At 36.5% G+C, this 26,754-nt stretch overlaps 1 protein-coding gene across 2 annotated transcripts in view; it reads right to left on the bottom strand.

The window, feature by feature from the left end:
* Positions 1 to 26,754, bottom strand: part of LOC149805923 (nucleosome-remodeling factor subunit BPTF-like) — a 90,659-nt gene that overhangs the window by 30,071 nt on the left and 33,834 nt on the right. Inside the window, exons 10-16 of one of the 2 annotated variants that reach the window (XM_089950703.1) lie at positions 18,922 to 21,544; positions 14,994 to 15,132; positions 13,733 to 13,868; positions 12,703 to 12,925; positions 12,080 to 12,316; positions 5,251 to 5,364; positions 506 to 1,167 (exon numbers count right to left, since the gene is read on the bottom strand). In XM_089950703.1, the coding sequence (XP_089806829.1) occupies positions 506 to 1,167; positions 5,251 to 5,364; positions 12,080 to 12,316; positions 12,703 to 12,925; positions 13,733 to 13,868; positions 14,994 to 15,132; positions 18,922 to 21,544 (4,134 nt within the window). The remainder of the gene's footprint in view (positions 1 to 505; positions 1,168 to 5,250; positions 5,365 to 12,079; positions 12,317 to 12,702; positions 12,926 to 13,732; positions 13,869 to 14,993; positions 15,133 to 18,921; positions 21,545 to 26,754) is intronic. The other variant, XM_089950704.1, reaches the window with a different exon arrangement.

The following is a 26,754-nucleotide window of genomic DNA, read 5'->3' as shown; positions in this document are numbered from 1 at the left end:
CTTTTATAATGATGGCATTATACGTACGTAATCATATGTCACTTTTAAAACATTTAGATTACATTTAAATAAATTGGTTTTGATTCTTAAAAGACGTGCAGATGTTCACAATTGTTTGTAAACTTGTTGGCTCTACCGTCTAAACACAGCAAACCTTTAATGCAAACATTATCCTCAAACTCTTCCCTAAAAATCAAACATGGGACAGGCAAATGCTAATGAACACACAGCAGTGAAATTTAAATCCATGCTTCCTTTTTATCAGTGATAATCAACACCTTGAACCAAACTTTATACTGTTGTCTACACTGACCATTGCTAATGCTGCCAGGGTCATTCCATGAACTCTCATGCACTTCATTCAGGCAAACTAAAACCAAAGCTGAATGCAAACAATGAATGCTAAGACAGAACAGCCACAACAACAATGCCATTGGAAAAGCAATACCCATGTCTCATCTATGCTTAGCAGGGAAGACAACACCTAAATTTGTAATACAGGCACCTGTGAGACCTGAACTGCCTGCTGCTGTTGTATCTGGGTCGGTATCTGTTGAGTGAGTAGAGTGGTAGATGGTTGCTGCTGTGACTGAACCAGTACCTGTGATGCAGCTGGCTGGACAGTGGTCAATGTCTTCTGCTGAAGGCCTTGCTGAGACTGAACCACAATCTGTGGTGCCAGCCCTTGTCTTGTAATGATCCGTGGCACTAAGGTGGTCCCAGACTGGGTACCTGAAACAGTAACAACTCCTGGTGCTGATATCTTCTGGATGATTGGTGCCATCAACTTGTTGGTTGGCGAGATAATCTTGGTGATGGTCTGACTTCCAGTGGTTGACAACACAGATATGGCCTGACCTGGAGTGGCACTGCTAACTCCTGCTACTGCAACTGAACTCAGGTTACCCAGATTTGTAGTGGCCTGAGCTGGGACAAGAACTTTTGTAGGTGTTGTTGATCCAACTGATGCCTGTGTTATGGCCGTGCCTGCAGCTCCACTGACTAAAACAGCCTGGGTACGAAGTCCAAGTTGTGTCTGGACCTGGATGGTTTTGGTGGGTGTAGTTGTTGTAGTAGTAGTAGCTGTTGATACTACAGATACTCCCTGCTGCTGCGGAACAGTAATCAACTGAAGTCGGCCATCTGGCAATCGAATAATCTGCTGGCCTATTGTGAAAGTAAAACCATGTTAGGGTCATAGTTGTAGGGTGTTTGACATATGTTTAATATTGTGAAGTTTCTGTTTGAAGTTAATTCTTAAATAACCAGCAGAGCTGTCCTCATTACAATAAAACTAAGCATGCCAAAGTGTTCTCCATAGGTTTACTTTGGCAAAGCTTTGGTGTGATAATATAGCCTGAATTTAATACACATCAAACCACATATGTCCAGCTGTGTAGCAGCTCAAAATTAACTAATACAAAAATTAGTATTTCAACTAACTATGATATTGGCATAAATTCTGTTTTCATGGTTCCCACACTTTTCTAAAGCTAAATTTCCAGGGTTTTTCCAGGACGAAATTAATTTTTTCAAGGTTCACATATGACCAATACTAAATGGAATTAAAGAACATTTTGCATTTTCTAAATCTAAAGATGGTTCTCTTTCAAGACTCTAAAACATCTAAGCCAGAAAAGATGATCATGTACAAAACCACAAAATATATCAAATGAAACAAGTTTGATTATATTCCTATAAATTGGCAGGTCAAGTCATTTCAATGTACAAAATAAAAATTCTAACTTTATTTTGCTGACCTGCATTATGTTGCTAAGTGTGAAGAACATAATGAACCATAAATTAGTTTTGTTTCCTTTCAAACCTATAATTCTAAAGAATTCTATAGCAATATATATATATATATATATATATATATATATATATATATATATATATATATATATATATATATATATATATATATATGCATCTTACAGAAAGTAAACATTTCATATTACAGTATAAAAAAACAATAAACTTAAATAATTAGAATCTTGTCTTGTAACGAAGAGTTTAACCATGAATTTATCTGTGCCAATAAAATCCCAAACAAGATTTTTCAAACAATCTAATCTCCTTATGACAATCTGGTTAAAAATCCATCTTTTAAAAAATATTTTCAAAAGAGTTGATTTACATTTTGACAAAAGACCTTCAAAATTATATACTGTTGTATAAACAAGGACTGAACTGTCTGTAAAATCAACTCGTCTTCTTGTAATTCGTTAAACCAGTCCCCAAACCTGTATTGATACAGGGGTTCAAATAGTTTTTTAATGTATAATACAAGGGACGACAATTTCTAATTTCAGCTATGAGATTCAATAATTTGGACTACAAATTTGGTTTAAAACGAATAGTATTCCATTTTCCAATCCGGGTTTCTTCCAAATATTCCCACCCCATTTTTCATATTTGGACATTTAGGTTGGGGTGAGGGGTCATTGCAATTTGATATAGAAAATCTGGAATTTGCCGCCACCGTGTGGTAGTGACATATGGTAGTCGCTTACCAACGGGCCTAGAAAATTTTAAATTATGTTATATCGACTTATACCTGCATGAAATCGATAGGAAAATGATTTATTTTCTCAGAAATGGCAAGTATTATAAACTTTATGCCTTTAATCTGCTGATAGACTAGATTAAAACTACAACATTGATGAAACCTGACCCGGTACATGCCATTTGCATTACTAGTCACTTCACAAATCTCAAACAACGACATCGCAAGTCCATTAGTCACGTGATATCGACAACAAACTCCATTTTAATGTTGTTGTAGAGAAATTCAATTATATTAAATGAAAGTGAGACACTTTCTGTAAAAACTAGCAATCTGGCCAGTCTGATTTATCAAGCAGATCGCATGTGTCAACATGGTAGTCCCATGATACAACAAAACTCCAGAAGTTGTTCTCGGAATATATAAATATGGAAAATTTAGTGTTCTTTTGTTTTTGTATTTTTCTTACAACCAGTATACGACTTTCATTTAATTGCTTTTTTTATTTTTTTCTCTACATTTGAAAATGTGGGTTGTTAGATTTGTGTACTCGTGCGACTAGCAATGCAAATTGCAAGTACCAGGTCACATTTCATCAATGCCATAGCTTTATCATGTCTTTCAGCAGATTAAAGACATAATGATTTCAATACTCACAATTTCTAAAAAAATAAGTACTTGTTGTATCCATTTCAAGCATGTATCACTCGATCTAACAACGTTTAAAGTTTGCTAGGCCATCTGATAAGTGGCTACACTTTGCCACCACAATGTTTGCCTCTTGTGATGCTAGAGTGGTTTTCATACCTTCCACATAAGGAAAGATACAGATATTGAGCTGACTTTGAAAATGAAAGTCTACTAGACAAATATAATCTACTGAGAGTTTGGATTGACTCAGCATACAATTCCATGACCAATACTGAAGCAAAACGTCTACTGAATCCAACCAATTGATGAAAATAAAATACTGCAATGCTTACCATTTGAAAAGAGGCAATAGTCACCAGAATATTCTGTTCAAAATAATATTAATTTTGGACGCACTGGATATCACCCGTGTTTTCATGACTCGCGAGATGTCAGCCTATTCTGCACACAGCTTTGTAAAGATGTATTGTTTATCCATCAGTCTATAGAAATGAAATACATTACTTTGGACTGTTTCTGCCAGCAGTTTAGTCAAGTAATTAGGTCAGGTTTATAGCAATTTTTACAAAATTCAACGTAACAATGCCAATAAATGACAAGAGATATTAAGCAAACTAAACCAATCATGTAAAAAACTATTAAAGTTCAACATTTTAGAAAAAAATCAGCTATTATGTTGAAGAGAAACAACAATGAATAGGATGTAATGTGTTTACAATGTCTTCTTTATGGGGAAAAATTGCTAAAGAATTCAGAAACAGACTATATGCCAGGGAATTTCTTGAGAATCCCATTCTAGCGGCAAGTTGACATGTTGGGTAGCAGATAATTCTGTACATGTGGGACAGTTTTATGTATAATTGGAAACTTAGATTAAGATGCAGAATTTTCTGAAGGTAAACATTTCCATCTTTTAAATGATGTATTTATTTGTATGATTCTGTGTGTGTGTGATCTGTATTTTTAATGGAACTTTAACAATTTTTCAGTCATATCGGTACAATGTCTGCAGTGTGGCAGTTTGTAGTGATGTCTAGCACTGGGGCATCATGCCGCAGACATGTAACATGATGTCCCTCCCAGTCACATTATCCTAGCAATGGGGCATCATGCTGCAGACATGTAACATGATGTCCCTCCCAGTCACATTATCTTGACACCATACCAACCAGCCCTAAAAACTAACCTCTCAATGCTGAGCACCAAGCAAGGCAGCTGTTAGTAACATTTTTATAAGTCTTTGGTATGACTTGGCCAGGAATCAAACCCACGACCTCCCGCATCTGAGGAGGATGCTCTAACCACTAGGCCACCAGAGCGGTTTGCATGAGTCTAAAATATACATAGTAAATAGGTTTTACTGGGCTACAGGTTCAAGAAGGTCATTGGGTGGGTCTTCATGATGACATTTAGAAATCACATTTTCATATGCATTTCAAGTCAAATTGTGGGATATTTTTGTATACTTTATTAATATCAGTTTTCTTAATTAAAGTATTGTCGTTCTTTCTTGATACCAAATGGACATTTCGCCCAAAATAACATGTGATCCAATGTTTACAGAAATGATGTATCATTGTGCAGAATTACCCGACGTGCAGAATTGGCTGACATGGTGGTATATGTTTATTGCAAGCACCCAAATGATCCATACTGCGAATATTCTGGATAGAATTTGATAAATTTAACTCATGATCAATTTAGATACAACTTAATTACGTGATTGTTTTGGGCATGAAGTGGTGGCGGAAAATTCCAGCGTTTTTCCTGACTCTCATCAATATTTGTGAAATTCCAGAACTTTTCACGGTTGGGAAAAAAGTATCATTTCTCCAACTTTTTCCCTGATTTACCAGTAACGTGGGAACCCTGTGTTTTACTTTTACCACACAATAATTTTTTCATTAATTTATTCAAATACTTCCTTATTTACTTGTTTATAAATAGATTCATTACATCATGTCTCAAGTTTGCAAATAGATTAAAGTCATGTGAAAAGTTGGGCTTGCAGGCCCAAGTATTTAATGGTGCATACAATGCTAAATCCTGCCTTGATTATCCCTAGAATGAAATTCCAGAACTGAACAAACCTGCCATAAGGCCACGGACTTGAAGCTGTCCTTGTGGCCCCTGAATAATATGGACGTTCTGTACCTGCCCTGGAACACCCTGAGCCACCACCTGTGGACGAATCTGCACTCCAGCTGCAATCAGAATATATGGAAAGTTTGTCAATATAGGCTTAGCCCATACTTAAATGGACCTCAGTTTATGCCTGCAATTTTTACATGCTAAAGAAAAGCTGAAAACAATGTTTGCAAGTCTTGTGCAATAACTAATGAAAATGTAGTTATTAGTTACTACAAAGCTGACAATAATCCTGGAAAATCAAAGCACACATATCCTTTTAACATATTCAGGACAAACAAAATGATGTCAAATACTTTAATAGTATATCATGCCCTATCAGAAATATAATCTATTGGTGTAAGGAGAGAATATAATAAAGGTAATTTTCTAAATTAAATGTAAATATATATTAGATTTTAGTTTAAAAACCCAGCTCACTCCTGCAGATAAAAAAAAAATCAAAGCCAAATAATAATAAAAAATTCAACCTCCCGACAAACATGCATACCATATTTCATGTCTATCTGAAGTAGGTTTTATTACATTTTATTAAAAAGTTTTTGTATCTCTGAAAATACTCACCTGATAATAATAATATTATAAAAGAAGTCCTCAAAAATCCAGCATTCATAGAATTATGGATTTTTTTTGTTTTTTCCTTCTATAAATGAAAGGAAAAGTCTCCCCAACTCTTCTCACCACCTCCCTTACCACAGCAAGGTGGCTATGGTTGTTTACTCAGTTTTAGCTCAAGTGATAACGTAACAAAGATGTTTGCATTTGCATGGAGATGTCCAAAGGTTTATAACGGAAATGTGGTCAACGAAGTAACAGGAGAAACATAATATACATAACATTTGCTCTCCTCTAACTATATTACCCAATCATATTATCTTTTCAAGAATAGGTGCTAGGAGGTTGAAATGCTGAGCATCTTATCTCTACTAAAGATACCCTCTTTAGATCAATGGCTGTATTCCATAAATGAAGGATAACCTGCTCTTCTAACATGATAGCAGCACAAACAAGTCATATAGCCAAGATGAGTGTGTGTGATTGATTTAGATTTTGTATATAACTTTAACAATTGTTCAGTGGTATCGCTATGATGTTTGCAGTGTGGTAGTTTCTACTGAGGTCTAGCACTGGGGCTTCATGCCACAGACATGTAGCATGATGTCCCACCCAGTCACAGTATCCTGAAACCAGGCCGACCAGTCCCAGCACTAACCTCTTAATGCTGTGCATCTAGTGAGGCAGCTGCTAGGACCATTTTTATAGTCTTTGATATGACTTGGCCAGGGTTTGAACCCATGAACTCCTTCATACAATGCAGATGCTCTAACCACTTAGGCTACTGGAGTAGTCTGTAACCATGAAAAAAATTCATGGGTAAGAATAAAATAATGTATTCTTCTTGCTGACAAAAATTACAGGTGAATCAAGCAAAAGTGCCAGTGAGGAGACTGTGCTGATATCAACTAGTCTCCAATTAAACTATTGTTTGAATGTGAAGCTTCCAGAGATCACTGTAATTTTCAAAAGGCAAATATGATTTTCTGAGTGCACCTAATGTATTACCCACTTCAGTCGTGATGCTTGGGCTTGTGGGGCTATATCCTCTTTTCAAGCTTTCACCAAAGAAAAATATGTCATGCCATGCAAGACAACACAGATAGGGTCTTGCATTGCTGTCTCTGCCAACATTAAATGAAGAGAACGAATGTACGACCACTCTCTGATTGCCATCTATTCTTAGCGACAAAGCCAGATTTGTTCCATGTAAACTGGAGATAGTTCAGGTCTATTGACAGGTCATGCAACTCACTCGCTCTGCCAAGTTAAAGCCATCATAAAGCACATCTTGTATGATACCAGCAGACTGTTCATCTAGCACTTGTCTCCACCCCCAGAGGGCCAATCAGAATTACTTTGCATTTCTGACCCCATAATTTCTATAATTTTTTTGGAGCTAGAGAAGTAATTTTGCCCAAATACTGGAGTCCAGTTTGGACCCTGACATCTTATGATTAAATTTACTTACAAGCAGCACCAAGCTGAATGGAATTGAAAGAAAGGTTCTGGAAAGCATACAATTCGGATGTTAGGGCACCAACAAGCTATACAGACACTGGGTGTCCAAATAGTCTAAAGCATCACCATTACCATCTCACCTCTCTGTTTGGGTTTGAGTTGCAGGTATGGCAGGTGTGGGTATGTTGTTGTTGTTGTGGGGTTTAACGCCATTTTTCAGCACGCGATAGGCTATACATGGCGGCCAGTATTAATGGTGGAGGAAGAACCCGGGAAAACCCGGGAAAGAACCACCGACCCACGAGAAGCTACTGGCAAGCTTTCTCACATACCCACATTGGCTGAATCTGAGACTCGAACCGGCGCAGACAGAGGTGAGATGGCAGTGATCCGTAACGGAGAGCGCTTTAAACCACTCGGCCACTCGGGGCCCCAGGTGTGGGTATGTAAGAAAGTATGCAAGTAGCTTTCCCTGCGTTGTTGTCTCTTTCAGTGGTTTTCCTGGATTTTTCCACCACCAGTTACACTGGCCAGTATATAGAGTGTCATGCACTGAAAACTGGTGTTAAACCCACAAACCAAACCAGTTAGATAAGTGGATTTAAAAAAAAAAATCAGTCACTTTTTATGCCAAGATAAATAATTTTTAAGGGCTTTGTGTCCAAATTTAAAACATCTCTTTCCTCAAAGACTTTCTTCATATCAACATAAACAGTTAAGCAGAATAAATCTAACATTTTTAGCTCTCTGATCTGCTAAGAGTTTGTTGTATTGTTACAAACAATTAAAATGCAGACCATCTTTGCTCTGTAATGTGCCTTATGTATGAAATCAAATAAAGTAGCAAGAATAAAAAAAAGTTTAAAAGGTATGCAAATTCTAGTCACAATAATGTGCCAGATAAACTCATCATGGAGTTATGTTTTAAACAATCCTTCAAATGTCAGTTATCTTGAAATTAATGGTAATTTATACAGAAAAGCAAACAGTTCATTAGAAAATTCACTGACAGAGAATTATTCACAAGGTGATTATAAAATGATCATTAAAGCATTCAATAATATCCCCCCCCTTCCATTTTCCCATTGTCAATGTCCGGCCAAGATGGTATCACCTTTTTTAATTTTTCTGAGGTCCCTCAGTAACTCACACCCTCACTTGTACTGTGTTTGTTTATAGACTCCAATGTACATGAGCTATTGAGGAAGACGTGTATGCGAAATGTCAAATAGTTGACAAAAAGGACATGTGTTCCTTCCTTAATGAAAAGTATTTTACTAGTTGTTTTGATAGTTGGCAATAAGAATTACTAATCATCAACACACATTTTGTGCTCTGAATTACTTAATTTCAACATAACAAATTATGTTTGTAAAGATATGATGCAGTTGTCTAGCATTAAATGTTCACCGACTCTTGTGACTATTTTACTTCTAATGAAAGAAAAAATGTTTTTAAAATGACATTTCATGCTTTTTCCATTGTGAAGGGAATATAGTTTTTAACAGTGTGCAGTATTCTAGACTGTTGACATTTGTTTGCTGCAATGATTCCAGACATTTAATTTGATGTGAACAAGTGCCATATGATGATAGAGGATCTCTATTTCAGGAACACATGTAAGTAACAAACAGAATCATTATAATGCAGCCTACATATAAATTATGTCAAATGAACAAATAGATAAATGTATTTCACATTAAAGATTTGTTTTTGAAAAAAGGCGCATTCCATACCAAATCACCAAAATTCCAGACTCATCCAATGTGATTTCCAACTTATATGACATTTTTCATGGTGACATCTAAGTAAATGATGACTGTATACAAAATTTCAAAATTCCAATTGTGCTTATTAAATGTATACTGATATGGCACAGACCAAGAGGTAACAAATCTACTTGACCAATCCAATCACCTGAGAACTTGGATTGAAGATACAGCTACATTTAGGGTATCTAAATGATTCAGATGGCAACCGTATCTTGACTGAAGAGATCAGTAACCTTGAAACATTCCAGTAAGAATTTCAAAAATGTAACTCCCAATATATTCAGCTATAACTTGATCAATAATTTTTTTATTGGTAAGACCAAGTGATGGTTGAAAATTCAAGGGCTTTTCCTGATTGGGAACAAACTGACTCTTTTTTCCTGGCTTTCCCAATTTTCTAGTTGTGTGGGAATCCTGCTTTCAGAAAGAAAGTCGTGTAATTGCCCTGATCAGAGATCTTGGGTGAAAGTCTGATATTTCCTTTATCTTCGCTAAATGCAGAAGTAGACAGAAGGAGGGATGCTTGTCCTCATCTTCTAAGTCAACTGAAATCATCACCATACAGGCTTGGCATGCAGCTGGTGGTGGTAACATTCAGAAGTTGGCAGCACACTATTTATTTCCTCAAAAGCCAGTTCAAAAGCTGAAAAAGCTTGGTCAATTAAATTGTAGAATTTGAGTATGCTGAATCAAGTTATCCCCAGGCTTGTCATCTCCATTTTTGTGCTGAACGTTCCACATTCCAGGAGGCCCTGACAAGGCATTGCCAACAACTGTAAGTATATCACTGTTACATCTCCATAGGATGAACAAATTAACTGCCAGACGAAATGTCAGCAGACACAAAGCCATGGGTAATTTGCCAAAATGGCTGGCTAGATGGTATGCACAGCACTGACTGGATGGTTGGCTCTGGAATCATGTAGAATATATGGTGAAATGGATGGATCAGTCGACAAACTGATCACAGCATGTTTCTACATATCCCGGAAGTGATGAATCTCTCATCACTAGACATTAAGTTGGCCCACAAGATTGGTTGGTCAACAGCCAGAAAGGCTGCATGCAGCATGAAAGAATGGTGATATGGATTATCAAGATCCAACAAATGCTACATTTGCTCAGATTTACAGGACTGAAGGCCTTGCTCAGACGGGGGCTGCCTAGATAACAGGGACACCCCCCCCCCCATCAACTGTAAACCACCCATGGAAGTTTGTGAAGTTCAAACAAAGACTGTCTCTAGGCCTGTCTCTTCCTGAATTAGTGGACATATCTGCAACTCTACCAGCTGTATATAGCAATTGGCCTCTTTTGCATCCTTCTGATGGAGGGGGGGGGGTCAGAGAGAGACATCCAGAATTCCCCACTTCATCTAGGACAATCCAAGTGTGCTAAAATTTAAGGTGGCTGGTGCTGGCAGGCAGGTTGCTGGTAGGTGCCTGAGATGACTGTTGGGAGGCAAGTGGAAGAAGTAACTGCTGTCGAGCAGTGTAATGTCTCCCCACTTTGTAAAAGATCACATCTCCAATGTTGTTACAATTGATTTGGCCAGAATAAACCAGGTAGAGGTAATATATGGTGGGGAGGCAGTTCCTTTGTCTTGTCTGCTTCCATATAAATCAATTCTGCTGCCAGGTGGCAATGGAATACTAAGGGCATAGTACAGAGTGTCGAAAATTGATGCAGCTTCTGTGAAGACAGGCAGAGGCTGGCACCCAGTCCCACGAGTTCAGAATCTACTGAAGCAATCTGGGCTTTAGCCACTGAATGGAGCACAGCCCTGTTAATCACCTTGGCAATAATGGTAATGAATTTGTATTCATCATCAATGCCAAAATTTTCAGTATTGAAAGTCACCACCACATTCTCCATTAACCTCAGATCCACCTTACCAACAACACTGTTTTCCTATTAACAGCCACCATACTTTTGTTCAAGCCTGGCAACTCAGTACTGTATGTTTCCAAGTGCATGCAGTACCAGCATGATGAGAATGATGCTAGTTTTCTGAAAAGAAAGTCTTAGTGTTCCTGGATTCTAGATTTTATCCAACAGACGACTGGAGATCTATGTGATGGTTTCTGACTACTTAAGTAGATGGAAGAAGGGATGTTACATTCTCATCTTCCAAATCTACCAAAGCCTTTGCCATATAGGCTTGGAGTTGGGCACTTGGAGATTGGTCAAACAAATTTCTTCCACAGCTACTTTAACACTGTTACTCTGTACACTCCATGGTGGGGAAGGAGAATGCTAACTGACTGACTCAGCTGAATCTCACACCCACTTTGGAAGTTGTCCTCACCATGCACTATTCCATGTGCAGTACAGCATCTATCCACCAGATGCCATGCATAACTGGCCTGTGAACAGTTTAGTTTCCTACCAACAGTTAAATTATAAAGACTTGAGCCGATGTTTGCCACAGTTTAACTTTTTGGTATGAATAGCCAATAACCTGAAGTATGAAAAGATGTATGGATGGACACACACGCACAGGGACCAAAGTGAAAGCTGTGTTAAGCTTACAATGGATTGAAAAGATTTAAAAACAGATGTGAACAGCCCAAAAATCTAATCATATCATGATATGATATTTTAATGTTACCTGGCTCTAAGCATTATAGTTTTTGTGCCATTATGCTAAAACTGATTGGGGACAGATATGTGGATATGGTCAATATATGGACTTGTCACTATACAGAATAGAGTTGCAAAACAAAATGCTGCTTCCATAGAGGGGGCATATAAATATCAATGGATGGATAGTTACATAAAGGGATGGGTGGGTGGGTTAGCATATCTTTAATCAATTGATGAAACTTACTCATTAACTCATAAAATATACAATCCCAAATGTTAAAAAAAGTAAATAAAAACCCTCTATAAGGTCAAAAGCTCAAACAACCATGATTTCAATTCCATATACTGCTACATTGTCAAAGACAGTATGATTCAAAGATGTACTTCCTGAGATTACCTTTCTGTGCTTGTGTCTGAACAGGAGTAACAAGTCTGGTCGTTTTGATTGTTGTCACAGCTGGTGTCACAGTTGATGAAGCTGCTGCAGTAACTGTTGTCACAGCTGCAGTTGCTGTCAGGATTCCAGGCTTGGGAGCTAGGGTGATATTGGTTGATGGACGGATGGAAACTGTTGTTGATGGAAGCTGGACCTTCATAGTTGGACGTATCAGAGAGCCACCTGCTCCCGTAGAAGCTAAAGGCAAAGACAGAAATGAAACTCTGGGATATATACTTGTTTAAATGTTACAAATGATCGACTATTTCTGGCCTAATTATCAGCTTTTAACTTCTTTAAAATGAAAATGTTTGTTATGAAGTGCTGAATGCATACTTCAACAGCAATTTCAAGTCAAGATCTAGTCAAATAACTGGATTAAAAAACTGAAGCTAAACACTGGAATCTCTGAAAAGCTGTAACTGGCAGTTGTTGATCGTTCAATTAAACCATTAATCAGTAACAAAACTAAATGTATTGACAGTACTCACCCATCTGCTGCATGTTATTAAGAAATGTCCAGTATAAAATTATATCACATTTTAAATTCTGTCCAGAGATAACCTGAATTACTTAATCCTAACCTGTAGTGGTTATGATAGTCTTTGGCTGCATCTGAACTTTTTTTATAAGAGTGCTGGGAGAAAGAATGGTTGTCATAGCTGGGCTTGTGGTTGTCTTCAGCACTGAGCCTTGGTTCAAAGATGTTATGTTCTTCAGCAATGTCGAGGAAGATGCTGCTGTAGTGACCACAGCAGTAATTATTGAGGTTGCCATAGTTTTTGCCTGCTGTGACTGTTGGGATTCCTGAAGAATAATAACAGAACCAAATAGTTTAAATATTCTAAAAGTTTAGAAAAGCAAAGCAAATATAGTGAGTTTTCATCCCTGCCTAAGACGGTATAGTTAAAAAAGTAAGACAAGAGGCAAGTCAGTGTAGTGAGCCATGAATTGTGAGTTAGCAATATGTCGTGTGCGCAAAAACATAAATAACAAAACAACCACCAATGCTATGTGGTCTAAAATTTCAGAGAAAGTAAACAAATTCACAAAATATTGGCCAATGTCAAAAACACCTGTAAGGAATGAATATTTAATCCAAGCAAGGCTAAAATCATGTATGACTGGCTCAAATTTAAAAATTTTTTGGCTTAGATTGCTGACATGTGTCTCAAAGATGTTGTATGGAAGTAAAATAGAAAAACCAGTGACACCAGATGATGGCAAGGGGAGGTAATTAGCAAATGTTCTAGCCCTATCTCTATATCAGATAGTGCTGGATTCTGGTTGTAGCAGGGTTATATCCCTAATGTTAATGTGATTGGGCAATGTATCTGAAGAAGAAATGCCTTTATCTGCAGAACATGAAAACAAATTATTTTACACTGTACAAAATGTATGCAGAATTGAGTACAAGAATTGAGCAGAAAAGAACATAATATACTTTAACAGAATGGAGGACAGCAGAATACATAAAGAATTCTGGCAGAATAGGAAAATGGAAACAAATTTTGGAAGCCAAATTTAAAGGCAAATTGACTTTAAAAAAAGTAAACAACGAATTCTCCATAAAACTAAGAAGCATATATATATATAGCCATTAAGTTAAATGACCTGCAAACGTTTCTGCTGCATCACCAATCGTTGCTGTTTGAGCTGCTCTTCCATCTGCTCCTTGATCTGTGCTGCATTCTGTTGAGTCTGCTGCTGCGTCAACTTCTGCTGTAGGGCTGCACGCTGTTTCTCAACCCTTTTAAGAGATATATAATACATAGAAGAATTTATAGCACAATGTTCATGTCACTTAAAGTCAAGATGTGGGGCACAGGGTGGCCAAGTGGTCAAGGAGCTCACCTTTGCAGATCAATGACATTTCACCTCTGTGTGATTTTGAGTTTCAGGCTAGGCAAATGTGGGCATGTAAAAAAAAGCTCGTCATAGCTTCCTATGGGTCGATGGTTCTTCCCAAGGTTTTCCTGGGTTCATCCTCCACCAAATTTATTGGATGCCATGCACAGCCTATCATGTGCTGCCAAATAGCATTAAATCCATAATGGCAACAACAAAAGTCCTGATGTTATGTCATAATCTGTAAGTCTTCATATTAGTCCATGTCATAACATTTTATAAATTTTACCATAATGTAGTCCAAAGTCAGGTCATGTCTAACTGCACATTTTTAACGCCATATAGTGGCATAACATCTAGCGATACAACAACTAATGTACCTGAGAATGTAAGATTGGCACTATAAATATGACTTTCCATTTAGGTTTGGCAATAACAAGATTATCTAGCTGGCATCCATGTTAATGTCAGATAGGCACCATTTTTCTTTAGGACCAATTAGACATCATAAGAATTTTTATATACTGTGAAAACCCAACACTGACATGACCATCCATTCAGAAGGTGTAGCAGTAAAAAGATATTCAATGTTGCAACTGTGTACAAGCAGCAGCATTTTCATTTATTACCAACTAGACCTTGGGATGATTGTAAGTGTACAGTTTTATGGCATTCTACCAAGTAGTTTAGGAAGAGTAGCTCTAAATAAACTTGTCCTAATGCATGAATGGACAATGAACTTCTGGTATATGACTATTAGAACTAAATAACCAAGAATTAAAAATCTTTGAAAGTATGCAAATGAAGAAAAACCTTTAAGACCTATACCAACATTACAAGATATGACAGTACATGTACTTGTTCTCAAGATATGACAGTACATGTACTTGTTCTCAAGTACATTCTGTACATAAAACACATTCATTATGATTTAAAACAATGATTATGATTTATTACAATAACATGAATTCAAACACTTAAAAGGTGTCAATATTCTTGATTTCATTTCTATTAAAATCAGAAATACTTTTCTCCGAATTGCTTGATTTCCCATAGTTCTAGCTCTTCCTCTGGCGTCCATCTTTCTGTGACACTAGGTTCTGTTAACTTGGGAGATTCTGCCTTTTTGCGCTCTCTGAGGCCACTCCTCTGCGGAGTGTATTTCTCTGGAAAATAAACCATGTTGTGACAAAATGAATTAAATTGAAGGGATTCTCCCTAAACCAAACTGCGACCCTTACTCCCCCCAAAACATGGTCAACAATAATTTCAATGTTTTATGTATAGGCGGTATCAAACCCGGTTCAGTTTCCACATAAAGCTATGATTTCAGGGATTTCGATGGACTTTGTTGAAAATCAATGAAACGTTAGCTCGGGGTTTGGAGGACAATGAGGCCTCAATCAGGGTCCTTGGGTGAAGCTTATGTATTTTGAACGTACATAGCATTCAGAATTTGAAAATCCAGAACTCGGACGTCATCATATCCTTTTCAAGCAATTATAGGGAAAGGTTTATAAAATCTGGTGGGTCAACAAACAGTACATTACACACAAATGGTGCATCTACTCAGCAACAAAAGCAATGTAACAAAACAAGGTAGACTATCCTCTGATCCTCTTTGTGTACCAGCATTGTGATCATTATTATCATAACAACAGCCAGCACTGTCAGAACATTTTCCTTATGCTTTTTTGAGTTTGTACAGTGTTCTATTAGTGCACTGACATCTTTGACTCCATTAACTAAAGAGGCGATCACAGAGTGATCACAAAGTCTTCCCCGCCATGTCCACTTTGTTACAAACTCAATATTTATGGCTTCATGATTTATTAAAACAATATATATAGCGATCCAACCAACCCCATGAAAACTTATTCTCATGCTAGGTTCACTTCCTGAATCCTAGTGTCATCTGATGGAATTATATAAAACATTTTTCAGACAGACATATTATAAATTGATGATATTACAACTGAGAAAACAATGTGATTCCAATTAGAGTAATACTGAATATTCATTATCAGGAACCGACAAACTTTTTCAATACGTCAAACTGTTCGTGAAAGTAATGTCAAAATCATTGAAGAAAACAAATTGATTCTATTACACTGGTATCAGAAATTCACTATCAGGAAATGTACAGCTGATAATGTCTAACATAACCAGGCAAGGAACAGACAGCATGATCCAAACGAAAATTTCCATGGTGAAACCAGATATTCAAATACATCAGTGTTTAGAGGAGTCACTTTAACACCTGATAAAGTGATTGACTTAGGGTCACGTGATAAAGTGATTGACTCAGGGTTCCTACAATCTTTACAAAATTCCACGACTTTTCCAAAATCTTTTTACCAATTTCAAGAGTACCTAATACATAAATTTATGACCCCTAATATCTTACACATAAATTTCACACAAAAACATCACATTTATAGTAACTTGCAGTTGATTTGAGATCCTTCTCTTTTAAGTGTTTTCAGTACAATGATTTTGAATGACGTTAAGATCCCCAGATGGAAGTCCAATTGTTAAGTTTCAGGGTAACCTACTCTAACAAATCCATTATTGCAGTTTAGGTTAGTAAAACTTTTGTGTCATCAAATGAAAATGCAACCAGATAATGCAAAATAACTGAATTCCATGACTTTTCCACACCTCTGAAAGACTACTGAAAAATAAAATACTTTTTGAGGATATGTCTTTATGTAATTTACAAACATTTTCCAGAGTTTACATGACCATGGAAAACCCTGGATTTTTATTAAAAGAAAAGACAATAGTTCAGTACAACATACAAAGTTAAGGTAGCATAACTAATTAAGTAAATAAAATTATCCAATCTTTGTTGTTGTTATCACTGCCAGTAATATTAAGTGATATATACTTATTTTCCTTTCTCTCTTTAAATGTTGAGAGTCCCTCAAAAGTGAAAGATTGGGGACAGTGTCTCCTGCCCTTGGAATCCTAGATGAAATACTAACAAATCACAATGTGACAAAGAAATAAATCTACAAGCAGCAAAATATACATGAACTGAGTGCTAATGAAAGCAGGTTATTTGGAAGGTTTCCACTTAAAATCACCTACCTATCAGGCATTTTTTGCATTTATACCTTACTCAACATTTAGTGCAATAAATATTACTCTAAAATTGAAAATCTTACTCTGAATTAACAATGACTGGTCAGAATATTTAAGAGCATGATTTGGAGTCACTTAGGCCAAAAAAATAAAATATCTATGTTTCCTAGTGCACTGGTTTTAAAATTACAGTACATATGAAGTTACTTATAGATAGATACATATAAAATGTACTAAATGCTTCAAGTCAAGTACTGGGCTAAACAGGGTCATTTGGATACACAAATCATTTTTTGGGACTTTTTTAAAATTAATTTTTTTTCTTCTTCAAACACAGTAAATACCATAATGGTCAGCATATACAATGTATTAATCTCTTCAAGTACTGGGCAAAACAGGCTCAATTAGATGCACAAATAAAGTTCTTATTTATTTTTTTTTATACAAAATTTGTAAATCCTGGGGAAAAAAGTAATTGGGTCAGCACTGATAAATACGGGTGGTCGGCCAACGGTAAACATTATTTTTGCCTTCTAGTTTTATGATGGAAGGTCTTTTGTTCCGGCATGGTACAATGGACTAATCAAATGGTCCTGGAAAAACTTATTATGTCTAGATGATTAATCAACATAAGTTGTCTATTTCTGAATGAAACATATTATCATTTCTCTTCAAATGTCTGTTACTTCATGGTATGAACCAAGTCCATACGTATACACAGAAAGACTGTTCAAGAGTAGCAGCTGTTATACAATTTTTCTGGTCAGCAATCAATTAGGTGACAGTGTATATAGAAGGTATGAAATGATTTGTCAATATATCGATACTTTAGTCATACCAATACACATACTGAAACAAACAGATACAGAAACAATAAAAAATGATACTCACCCTAAAGATGTTACTTTAATATTAAGCAGTCATTAATTATAGGTATTTACAGCCACTCATTTTTGTCATTTAAAAAGAAAAACATATTGACAACAGCTGCTCTCCTACAAACAACACAAGGTGACATAGTTTATAATGTCCCCCACCCAAATCATTGATGTCATGCAAATTAGTTTATCCCAACTGCATGTTCAGCATAGAGGAGACATTCCAAATGTGTTCTCCATGCATAAAATAAAGTACTTACGCATCATTTGCTAACAACTTTCACACGAAGTTAATGATTCTATATAATATCTATATCTGTCAATAATGTGCACACTGGAAATAAAACCAATATGTTGACACATAAAAATGGCACCACCTAAAACAGTTAGGACCAAATTATTATATTCATTATTGCATAACAAACATGCAATTGCAAACATCACAGACCCATATGTGCCACAAGATCAGCCACCACATACGGTGCCACCTGATCTGGTGTCACACAATGTGGAATCAGACCTGTAGTCACATACTAGCCACCAGCTCTTCTGTCATGTATTGTCCTGCAAAACTGCAAATATGCTGTTCAATGAACATCATAAGCATAAACAACGGAATAGACCCTTACCTACTGACAGATAATGTGATGGCACATTTGGGTCTGTGCTGTTTACAACTGATATACCAGTAGATACAGGAGTAACTTCAGTACGATTGTTAGTGTCATGTTTTTATAATCATCTCTAAACAATAAAGCAGTAGTTTCCTACAGTGCTTAAATGCACACCATATTCAAGCCATCTATTTTTGAATAGACAAAGTTTCAACAATTAAGTGACTTAATTTTGTTGTTAACCTTTATCAAACAGGTAGATATTGGCCATTTGAGGGTCATGTCATTTTTAAATGTAACGATATTCTCTAATGAAAGCAACCAGCAAATCTCATAAATTGATTGGAATTGGCAGTGTCAAAGTCACCATTATTACCTTTGGGTTGAGCTGGAACTCCAAGTGGTATAATGATTTTCCTAACCAGGAATTCAGATCTCAATCCATTTGGACCAATGTCCCTCCTCTTCAGGAGTTCTGTGGTGGTAATCTCCGACTCTGTGGATATTGTGTTGGTGCCACCGGCTGGTGGTTTGGTGGCCATATCATCCCAGCGAATCACGGCCCATAAAATACGCAATTGTAGACAGGACCCTGCCAAAGATTTCACTGTCTGAGTGCGATATCTCCAGGCAGTTTTGAATAATGGCCTTGGACAGGGGTATGGCCAATTCACATTGTTCATTTTGCAGTCATATTTAAATCCAGACACTTCACACTTTGCTCCTTTTCTTGAAAGTTTTTTCAATTCCCATTTCTCTAAACTAAACAATGTTCTTTTACCAGATGGAGTTAAAAATTTGTGACAAGTTGGGGTAGCTGCCTTTTTAACTGTCTTCTTTTTAGGTCCAAATTTACTTAGTTTCAGTAACTGTATTTTATCTTTTGTACTTCTTTCTGATGGAATTTTAGCTCGCAACTCTTCAAGAGACATTTTCTCTAAAGCCTGTCGAATAACTTGCTGAGCCTGAGACATTGTAAGTGTAGTTCCAGTTTTTGCACTGATCAACTGTGCTAAGTTGCCAGGAAGTGCTATTGTGGTAGTTCTTTTTGTAGTTGCAGTGGCTGCTGCAGGTGTTACAATGCTTAATGCTGTAGTTTCCTTGGCTGTTATACTAGTTAAAGATGCAGTTTTTGTATCCATTAATTTGGATGACTCAGTTTTTAAACTGACCTTACCTGCATCGATTGGAATATTACTGGACTTATTCACAGTGGTAAGAGAGTTAAGTTCAGTTTTTATCTTTTCAGTAACAGCAGCTTTTTGTGGAGGAATTTTATTTGGTTCAGCAGTAGCACCATTTAAACTCAGACCTTCCCTGACAGTGTATGAAGATAAGTTGCTATTTGGAATGGAATTATTTTTAACTGCATTATTCTTCTCTTTATGTTCTGTCACGGACTCTTCATGAGTGCCAGCTTTCTCAATATCTGCAGACACTGTACTGTTTGCTTCACTGCAGGATGATTTGGAATCTGACTGCATTGCTTCTTCTGTAATATCCTCTTCAAGTCTGTCCTCTTGTAATGAATCTTCCTTGTCTTCAGCATCATCTGCACCATTTGATTCTTTAATATCTGAGAATGTTGAAGATTCATCATGATCCCCAAGAATATCAACCTCTTCATCCTCAGCATCTGGATCCTTTCCATTTGAATCTCCTTCCTGATCATTGTCATATTCTGTCTGCTCATTATCCTGTTCCTCCTTCTTGTTCTTATTTAATTTACTGAATGCTCTTTCATCCTCCTCTATTGCCTCTTCATCCTCATCCTCACTATCAATTTCTTGATCTTCCTCCTCCTCTTCCTTCTCCTCCTCTTCATCCTCTGTCTTCTCTTCTTCATCTTCACCATCTTTGTCATCATCAACCGATTCCTCAGAATCACTTTTGTCCTCATCACCCACACTAACCTCGTCATCCTCCTCAATATCTTCCCCTGCTGCATCCAGATCATCCAACAGAGCATTAAACTCATACCTACACAAAGGGGAATAGCATAAATTACTTTGATTGTTCCGACAGAAAGGGGAATAACAAGGGTGAACACATGTTTTGTGCTTTTCTGCAATTCTTTCCTCTAAAGGAGTTTCTCCTGAATCAAGAGACTCAGAAATTGTTGTGTCCTCCCCCTTTTCCTCTTTCTTTACTGGATTCTTCATTGCCTCAAATTTCATTTTCCACTGTATCTGCTGTTCAATACCTTCTCTTTGTTTCTTTTCTAATTCCATCATCTTCAATCGTCTATCCAACAAATTATCCAATCTTGCATATGGCTTGGTTACTTTAGGATAATAAGTCCTCTCTAACAAGGATTCACTAACATCAATCAGATCTACATCAACTTTAGATGTTAACAAAGACACCACATTCTTGGAGTTGAATCTGAAATTTCCCTGAGCTGATTTGGAGATCTGCATCTCTTTTTTGGGAGATACCTTTTCAGTGTCAGCATTCATCCCTGGATTAGGCTCCCATACTTCCTTCTTTGGCAGCCATTCTGTCAGAGAGCCTCCCTCTTTTTTCTGACTAGACACTTTCTGGCTAGAACCTGAGACAACCTCAGAATTATTTTCAATGTCCATTCCTTCTTGTTTCACTTCTGATGCTGAAACTTTCATTTCTTTTGAATTTCCATTTTCATTCATATCTTTTGTCTCCTCTTTGCCCTCATCTTTTATTTCAAAATCTGCAATTTCCATATTACCTTTTGATATACTCTTCCTATCCACTGAACAGGATTCATCTTTGACCAGTGACTCAGTTTTAAAAGTTTCTGTTTCCTCTTTAACCATGACCTTTGGAGATTTCTCCCCAGTTGCCTCCTGAACTTCAACCTCTGCCTCAGCTGCTTTCCTCTTTCTGTTCTGCAGTTTGGATGCCACAGCACGTAGACCAACAGAATCCTGTGGTGTTGGGTTTGATCTGCGAGAACTGCTAATCCAGTACCAACCATGGCCACCACTGATTCTGTACTCCTCACCTCTCTGCTTCCACACCTAATAAAAACAGTAAGGTGAGAGTGTTTAATTAAAATGTATATGATCAAAAAGAGGCAAATTATACTTGAACATATTACTGTAAAAAAACGACAACAAGACTTAAGGATTTTCAAGCACATTCTGAAGTAGTATATGCACTTTCAAGGCATTGGCTTTGCCATCTTAGAATTCAAGTACTTTCATGGTTTTTTGAGGACCTGTATGAACCATATCCATAGAAACAATTAAGATTTAATTCTTCATTGTATTGTAATTTCAAGGTTTCCATTAATGGATATCATACCATGTTATATGCGCAACTTTACCTCCTGGATGTCCAGAATTTTACCAAAGGAGAGCCTAGGTACTTCTCATTCTTCTGCCATTATAAATAAATTTAAAAATATCCAACTACCCAACAGTTTTAAAATGTAACCTATCTCTGCTACCAGAGCCATTTAATTATGACTCTCAGATCATCTACAATATCCAACAAAGAAAACAATGCTGGCTCGCATCTCATTCCCACTTAGTCACCATCTAATGAGACTGACACCTCTCTCTTGCTTCAAATGTCAGGAAGACCTCACCAATATTAACAAAGTGTAACTCTCAACTGTAAAAAGTTATGTTGGTATTATGAAAAACTGACAAAACTTTTGAGACTTATGTTCAAGAAATAAAACTGAACTAGCATATATATTGAGAAATTATATACACATGATAACATTACTAAGGTTAGATTAATGAGGAATTTCATTAGGTATGTTTTCTTTGTTACTGAATTAGCGGATTTATTATTTGTGCTATTCTTATAGTAAGCATACAGTACATCTATTTTACATTAATGAGGTCGAATACTAAACAGATCATAATCACAGGACAAGGTGATGATGTAAATGTTGTACAATTTTTTAAGGATAACTATATTTTTCTCAAAAACTGCTCATAATTTCATCACATACATGAGGGTAATTAAAATTTCAATAATTTTTTAAAAGTACAATGGTGGGGCATTCAGAAATGAAAAATTAAAAAAAACCCTGATTTTAGTTCTGAAATTTCGTTGGAATAAAGAAGTAATATATCTATGAATTGGTCTCTAGTCCAAGTAATTCAATATCCAACACAACTCTTCACGTTAATTATTCAGACCTGAAATTATACTAAAAATATCTTCAGGACTAATACGAGTTCACATTGTACAAACCAGTATTACATGTAAAATAATTATCAGTCCTACTATTTGAAAATGTGCTACTATTCTACAATATCATTCGTTTGGGATGCTAAATATGTAATGATATTCCACACAAATAAGATAAGCTAGTCCTACTGCTCACAATACATGTAACTTGTCAGTCTTCCTAATGGAAAGTGGCACACAAGTCTACACACTTTATTTATGCTATTCGAAATTAGCAAATAAAATACAATTGAACTGCATCCCTTTCTGACAGCATTTTGTTTCTCAGATTTGGAACAGCATGGCAACCTCTGACAGAAACATATCCATATTTTACATTTATCTGAGTTTACAACATTAAAGTTAATGTTATTGTCAATCAAATACTAATAATTAAGTGCCACCACATTTTGGGTAATTACCCCACAAGTCAATATAGTATGCTATCATTGCAGACTGCAACACTTCATAACCCACTGACACACTATGTACCAGTGCTAATCCACTTTTGTTTTCCACTATCCTTGAAAAATTAGTCTGTTGAGTAAACATCCTGTCACCTAATTCAAAGAACTATTGCTCTAATGAAAGCTGCTGTAGTACCTTCTTGGTTATGTAATTAAGATAATCCGGGATAACTGCTCACTCACTTAGATCTTATCTTTTGTACCTGATCTGGCCTAACTGCTTGCGCATGACCTTTGATGCTGCTTTTGTCTTTACACGAGTCACATGATTGTTCAGCACTGATGGAGTCAGATCATGTTTGTTACATATATTTCAATAATATCCACAACCAACTCAAAAGGTTACACAAAATCTTAATGTTCACCCCACCCCCATCCCGAGAGACACAACTACATCAAAATTATATTGGCCTTTCTATAAAGATCAGAGACTGGTGTCACCAATGGTGATCATTTTCAGATAGCAGGACATCCTCAAAAAAAGAACGAAGGAAATAAAGGGCAGGTTTTTGAATGAAAGACTACATATTCTTGCATGGAAATCACTTGATTGGATGGTTATTTTTACTTGTTGCTAAACTTTGGTTCAGATCTTCTATGCTACTTAGTTACTAACAGGTATGATGGTGGAAGGAAGGTGTGGGGGTTTGGGTTTCAAAGATGGCTTACAATTCCTAGGTAACTATTACAATCTATTGCTTTTGTTTTTATAGTAGTAGTAGTAGTAATATTAGTAGTTATGATTGTTGCCGTTCAACATGTGACAAGGAAAATTTAATCTTACCCATGAATTGCTCTAAAACAGTATACTCTGTGAAAGAAAATCTTAAGGGGGTGCTGCCAAATAAACTTATCTTTTCTGTCTGTCCAAGTAAGAATAGCAGCATTAATGAACTTTGCCTTTAAATCATATTTTATAACTTCTGGGCTCGAATTTAACACAAATTTCTTTGTAGAAAGAAGGACTTGTATACTGAGATATGTACTAGTCCTGCCAAATCTTTACTAGTCCTGTCTACAAAACAATGTCACACACCTGTATTGAAATTAACAATAACTTTATTTCATCAATAGCAATATCATATGAAATGCAGAAGTGCAGAAGTACAGAAGTATAAATCCCACTTCAATTCATCATTCAGTCAATTCACATTTCTTGTTTCTCAAGATAATCTGGATCCAATTCCAGAAAGGGATCCAGGTATCCTTTCTTGTCCTCCACCTGCACTCTGGTCCATATAGGGTTTGTTCTGGTCTCCTTACCAGACTCCTTGAAACATTCCACAAACATATTGCTGGTGATGGATCATATGTTGGAATATCATTTGTATTGAACATTAATAAAGAGTAGGTCAGACAGAACCCAAGATCTCAAACATGATCTCAAGTCACTCTTCACCATTTTCTTCGCTGAAAAACCTCTCACAGCACCAGCAGAGTGGGCTGGGATCGTCAGGATAAGGTCAATCAATGCCAGAATATTCTTGCAGTCAGCAGCACATGATGTTACAAATGTGGGTGTGTGTGTGAATTGTATTTTTAACATAACTGTAACAATTTTTCAGTCATATCACTATGATGCCTGCAGTGTGGCAGTTTATAGTGATGTCTAGCACTGGGGCATCATGCCACAGACATGTAGCATGTTGTCCCACCCAGTCACATTATCCTGACACCAGGCTGACCAGTCCTAATACTAATCTCTTAATGCTGAGCGCCAAGCAAGGCAGCTGTTAGTACCATTTTTGTGAGTCTTTGGTATGACTCGGCCGGGGGATTGAACCCACGACCTCCTGCATCCGAGACAGACGCTCTAACCAATAGGCCACCGGAGTAGTTCAATTAAGCTGTTGCTTGGTAACAGATTGGTCTTTTCAGCATCAGCAGCACATGATGTTACAACTCTGGGCCAGGACTGCAAGAAACCATGCTTCATTCACACTTAAGTTTCTCCAACACCAACTCCTTTCATCTCATCCAGTTGACACATCCATACAAAATCAGTGAAGGGTCTTCTGTTCTTTATGATAGCATGTGCATTTTTAAACAAATTAACGAGCCAGTCATACACATTCCGATTTAAACTTTCCAAGAGCTTACCAGTGGTCGATTCTTCTGGTGATATCTGCATAACTGCTTTTCTCTCTGAACTCTTTGTGTGTGTTGTCAAGAGCTTTCATGTAAGTTTACCGATTCAATTGTAAAGTTTGAACAACCCTCAACAAAACTGGGTGTTTTCTCTGCGTTTGTTTTTGCAAATTACATACACCAGTTACACCACATAACATTCTTTTCCTCATCATATTTCAGCCATTCCCTGTCTTTTGTCCATTTCTTCTGAAACGTTCAATTACTCTTTTCCCTATCATAAGAATTATTCCTCTCTTTTATGTCCTTTTCATTCAACTTTTGCTTTTTTCTGGTGGCTGAACACCACATTTTGCCCGTCTTAAGAAGGAAGAAATTGTGCCTCATTTTGAAATACGTGATGTTACAGTACTGCTGACGTGAATTATTTAAAGTAAGAAAAGGAATGGCATAGCTTCCTTTACATAAGTAAGAGCAAGAAACACATTTCAAAACACATGCCTTTGTCCCCCCCAAATTAAATGGCCTCTCCCTAATAAAAGACTTGACTGCAGCAGATGTTCTACGTGATCAAAGCAGTGGCTACTATAAACACTGTCATGAAATATTAGCATCCGAAGATTATGTTAGGTTCAGCTTTGAAAAGGTATGATCCCATCAAATGAAGCCATCTGACTTGGCGCGTTGTATTTAACAGCTCCAATTACGGCATCATCATTAATAGCGTAAGTTTGGTAATTGTTCCTGTTACATATTTAGGCTCTAATAAACAGTAAGAAAGAGAGAGTGAAAACAACAAGCTTTGAAAAATTTAACAAATAATTTATTTCCTTGAAAAACAATGGAAAAATGAGAAGAAAAAAAAGAACTTGCTTTTAAGAATCAAATCCAAAAATAATCCAAGAATAATCAACGAAATAAATTTTAGTAATGAAATATTCTAATCAATTCAAGTTTGAGTCCGAAAGAAAAATCCAAAATGGAAGGCAATGACATATACCATAGCCTTTATATTATGGATGTGTCCACAGTTCTTTGTTGATCCACAAACAATATTCCGGTGTTTGAATTTCCAAATAAAATTTAAATAGATGTCTTTGTCCAAGAATTTTGTATGAGCATTTATGAGAATTAATCTTTTAGAATCCAAATAGTTTGAAGAAAATTTAAAATATAACTCAAATGGTCACAACAGAAAAAACAAAACACCTTACATCTCAGTGTTTAGAAGCCCGACTAATTTCTCTATATACAAAGGTTATACAGTAACCTGAGATGCAAAACAGATTCCCAGATGATGGTCAATCCTCCAGAATTTCAAGAACAGCATAGAAGTATTTACGTCTAAAGTCATGTAGTCCCACTCAGCCTAGATTTCACTATTATCATTCACACATCAAGAATGAATTTTAAAAAAGCTGTTTACTTGATTCTCAATCAAGGTCAGGAACTAGGTCAGCAAAAGATTCAAAGTTCTATTTTTAGGT

Source organism: Sinohyriopsis cumingii, chromosome 2 (genome assembly GCF_028554795.1).
Source record: "Sinohyriopsis cumingii isolate HCF-2022 chromosome 2, ASM2855479v2, whole genome shotgun sequence".
Taxonomy (NCBI): Eukaryota; Metazoa; Mollusca; class Bivalvia; order Unionida; family Unionidae; genus Sinohyriopsis; species Sinohyriopsis cumingii.
Note: the sequence above shows the minus strand (reverse complement) of the source record. Positions and strands in the feature narration are given on the sequence as shown.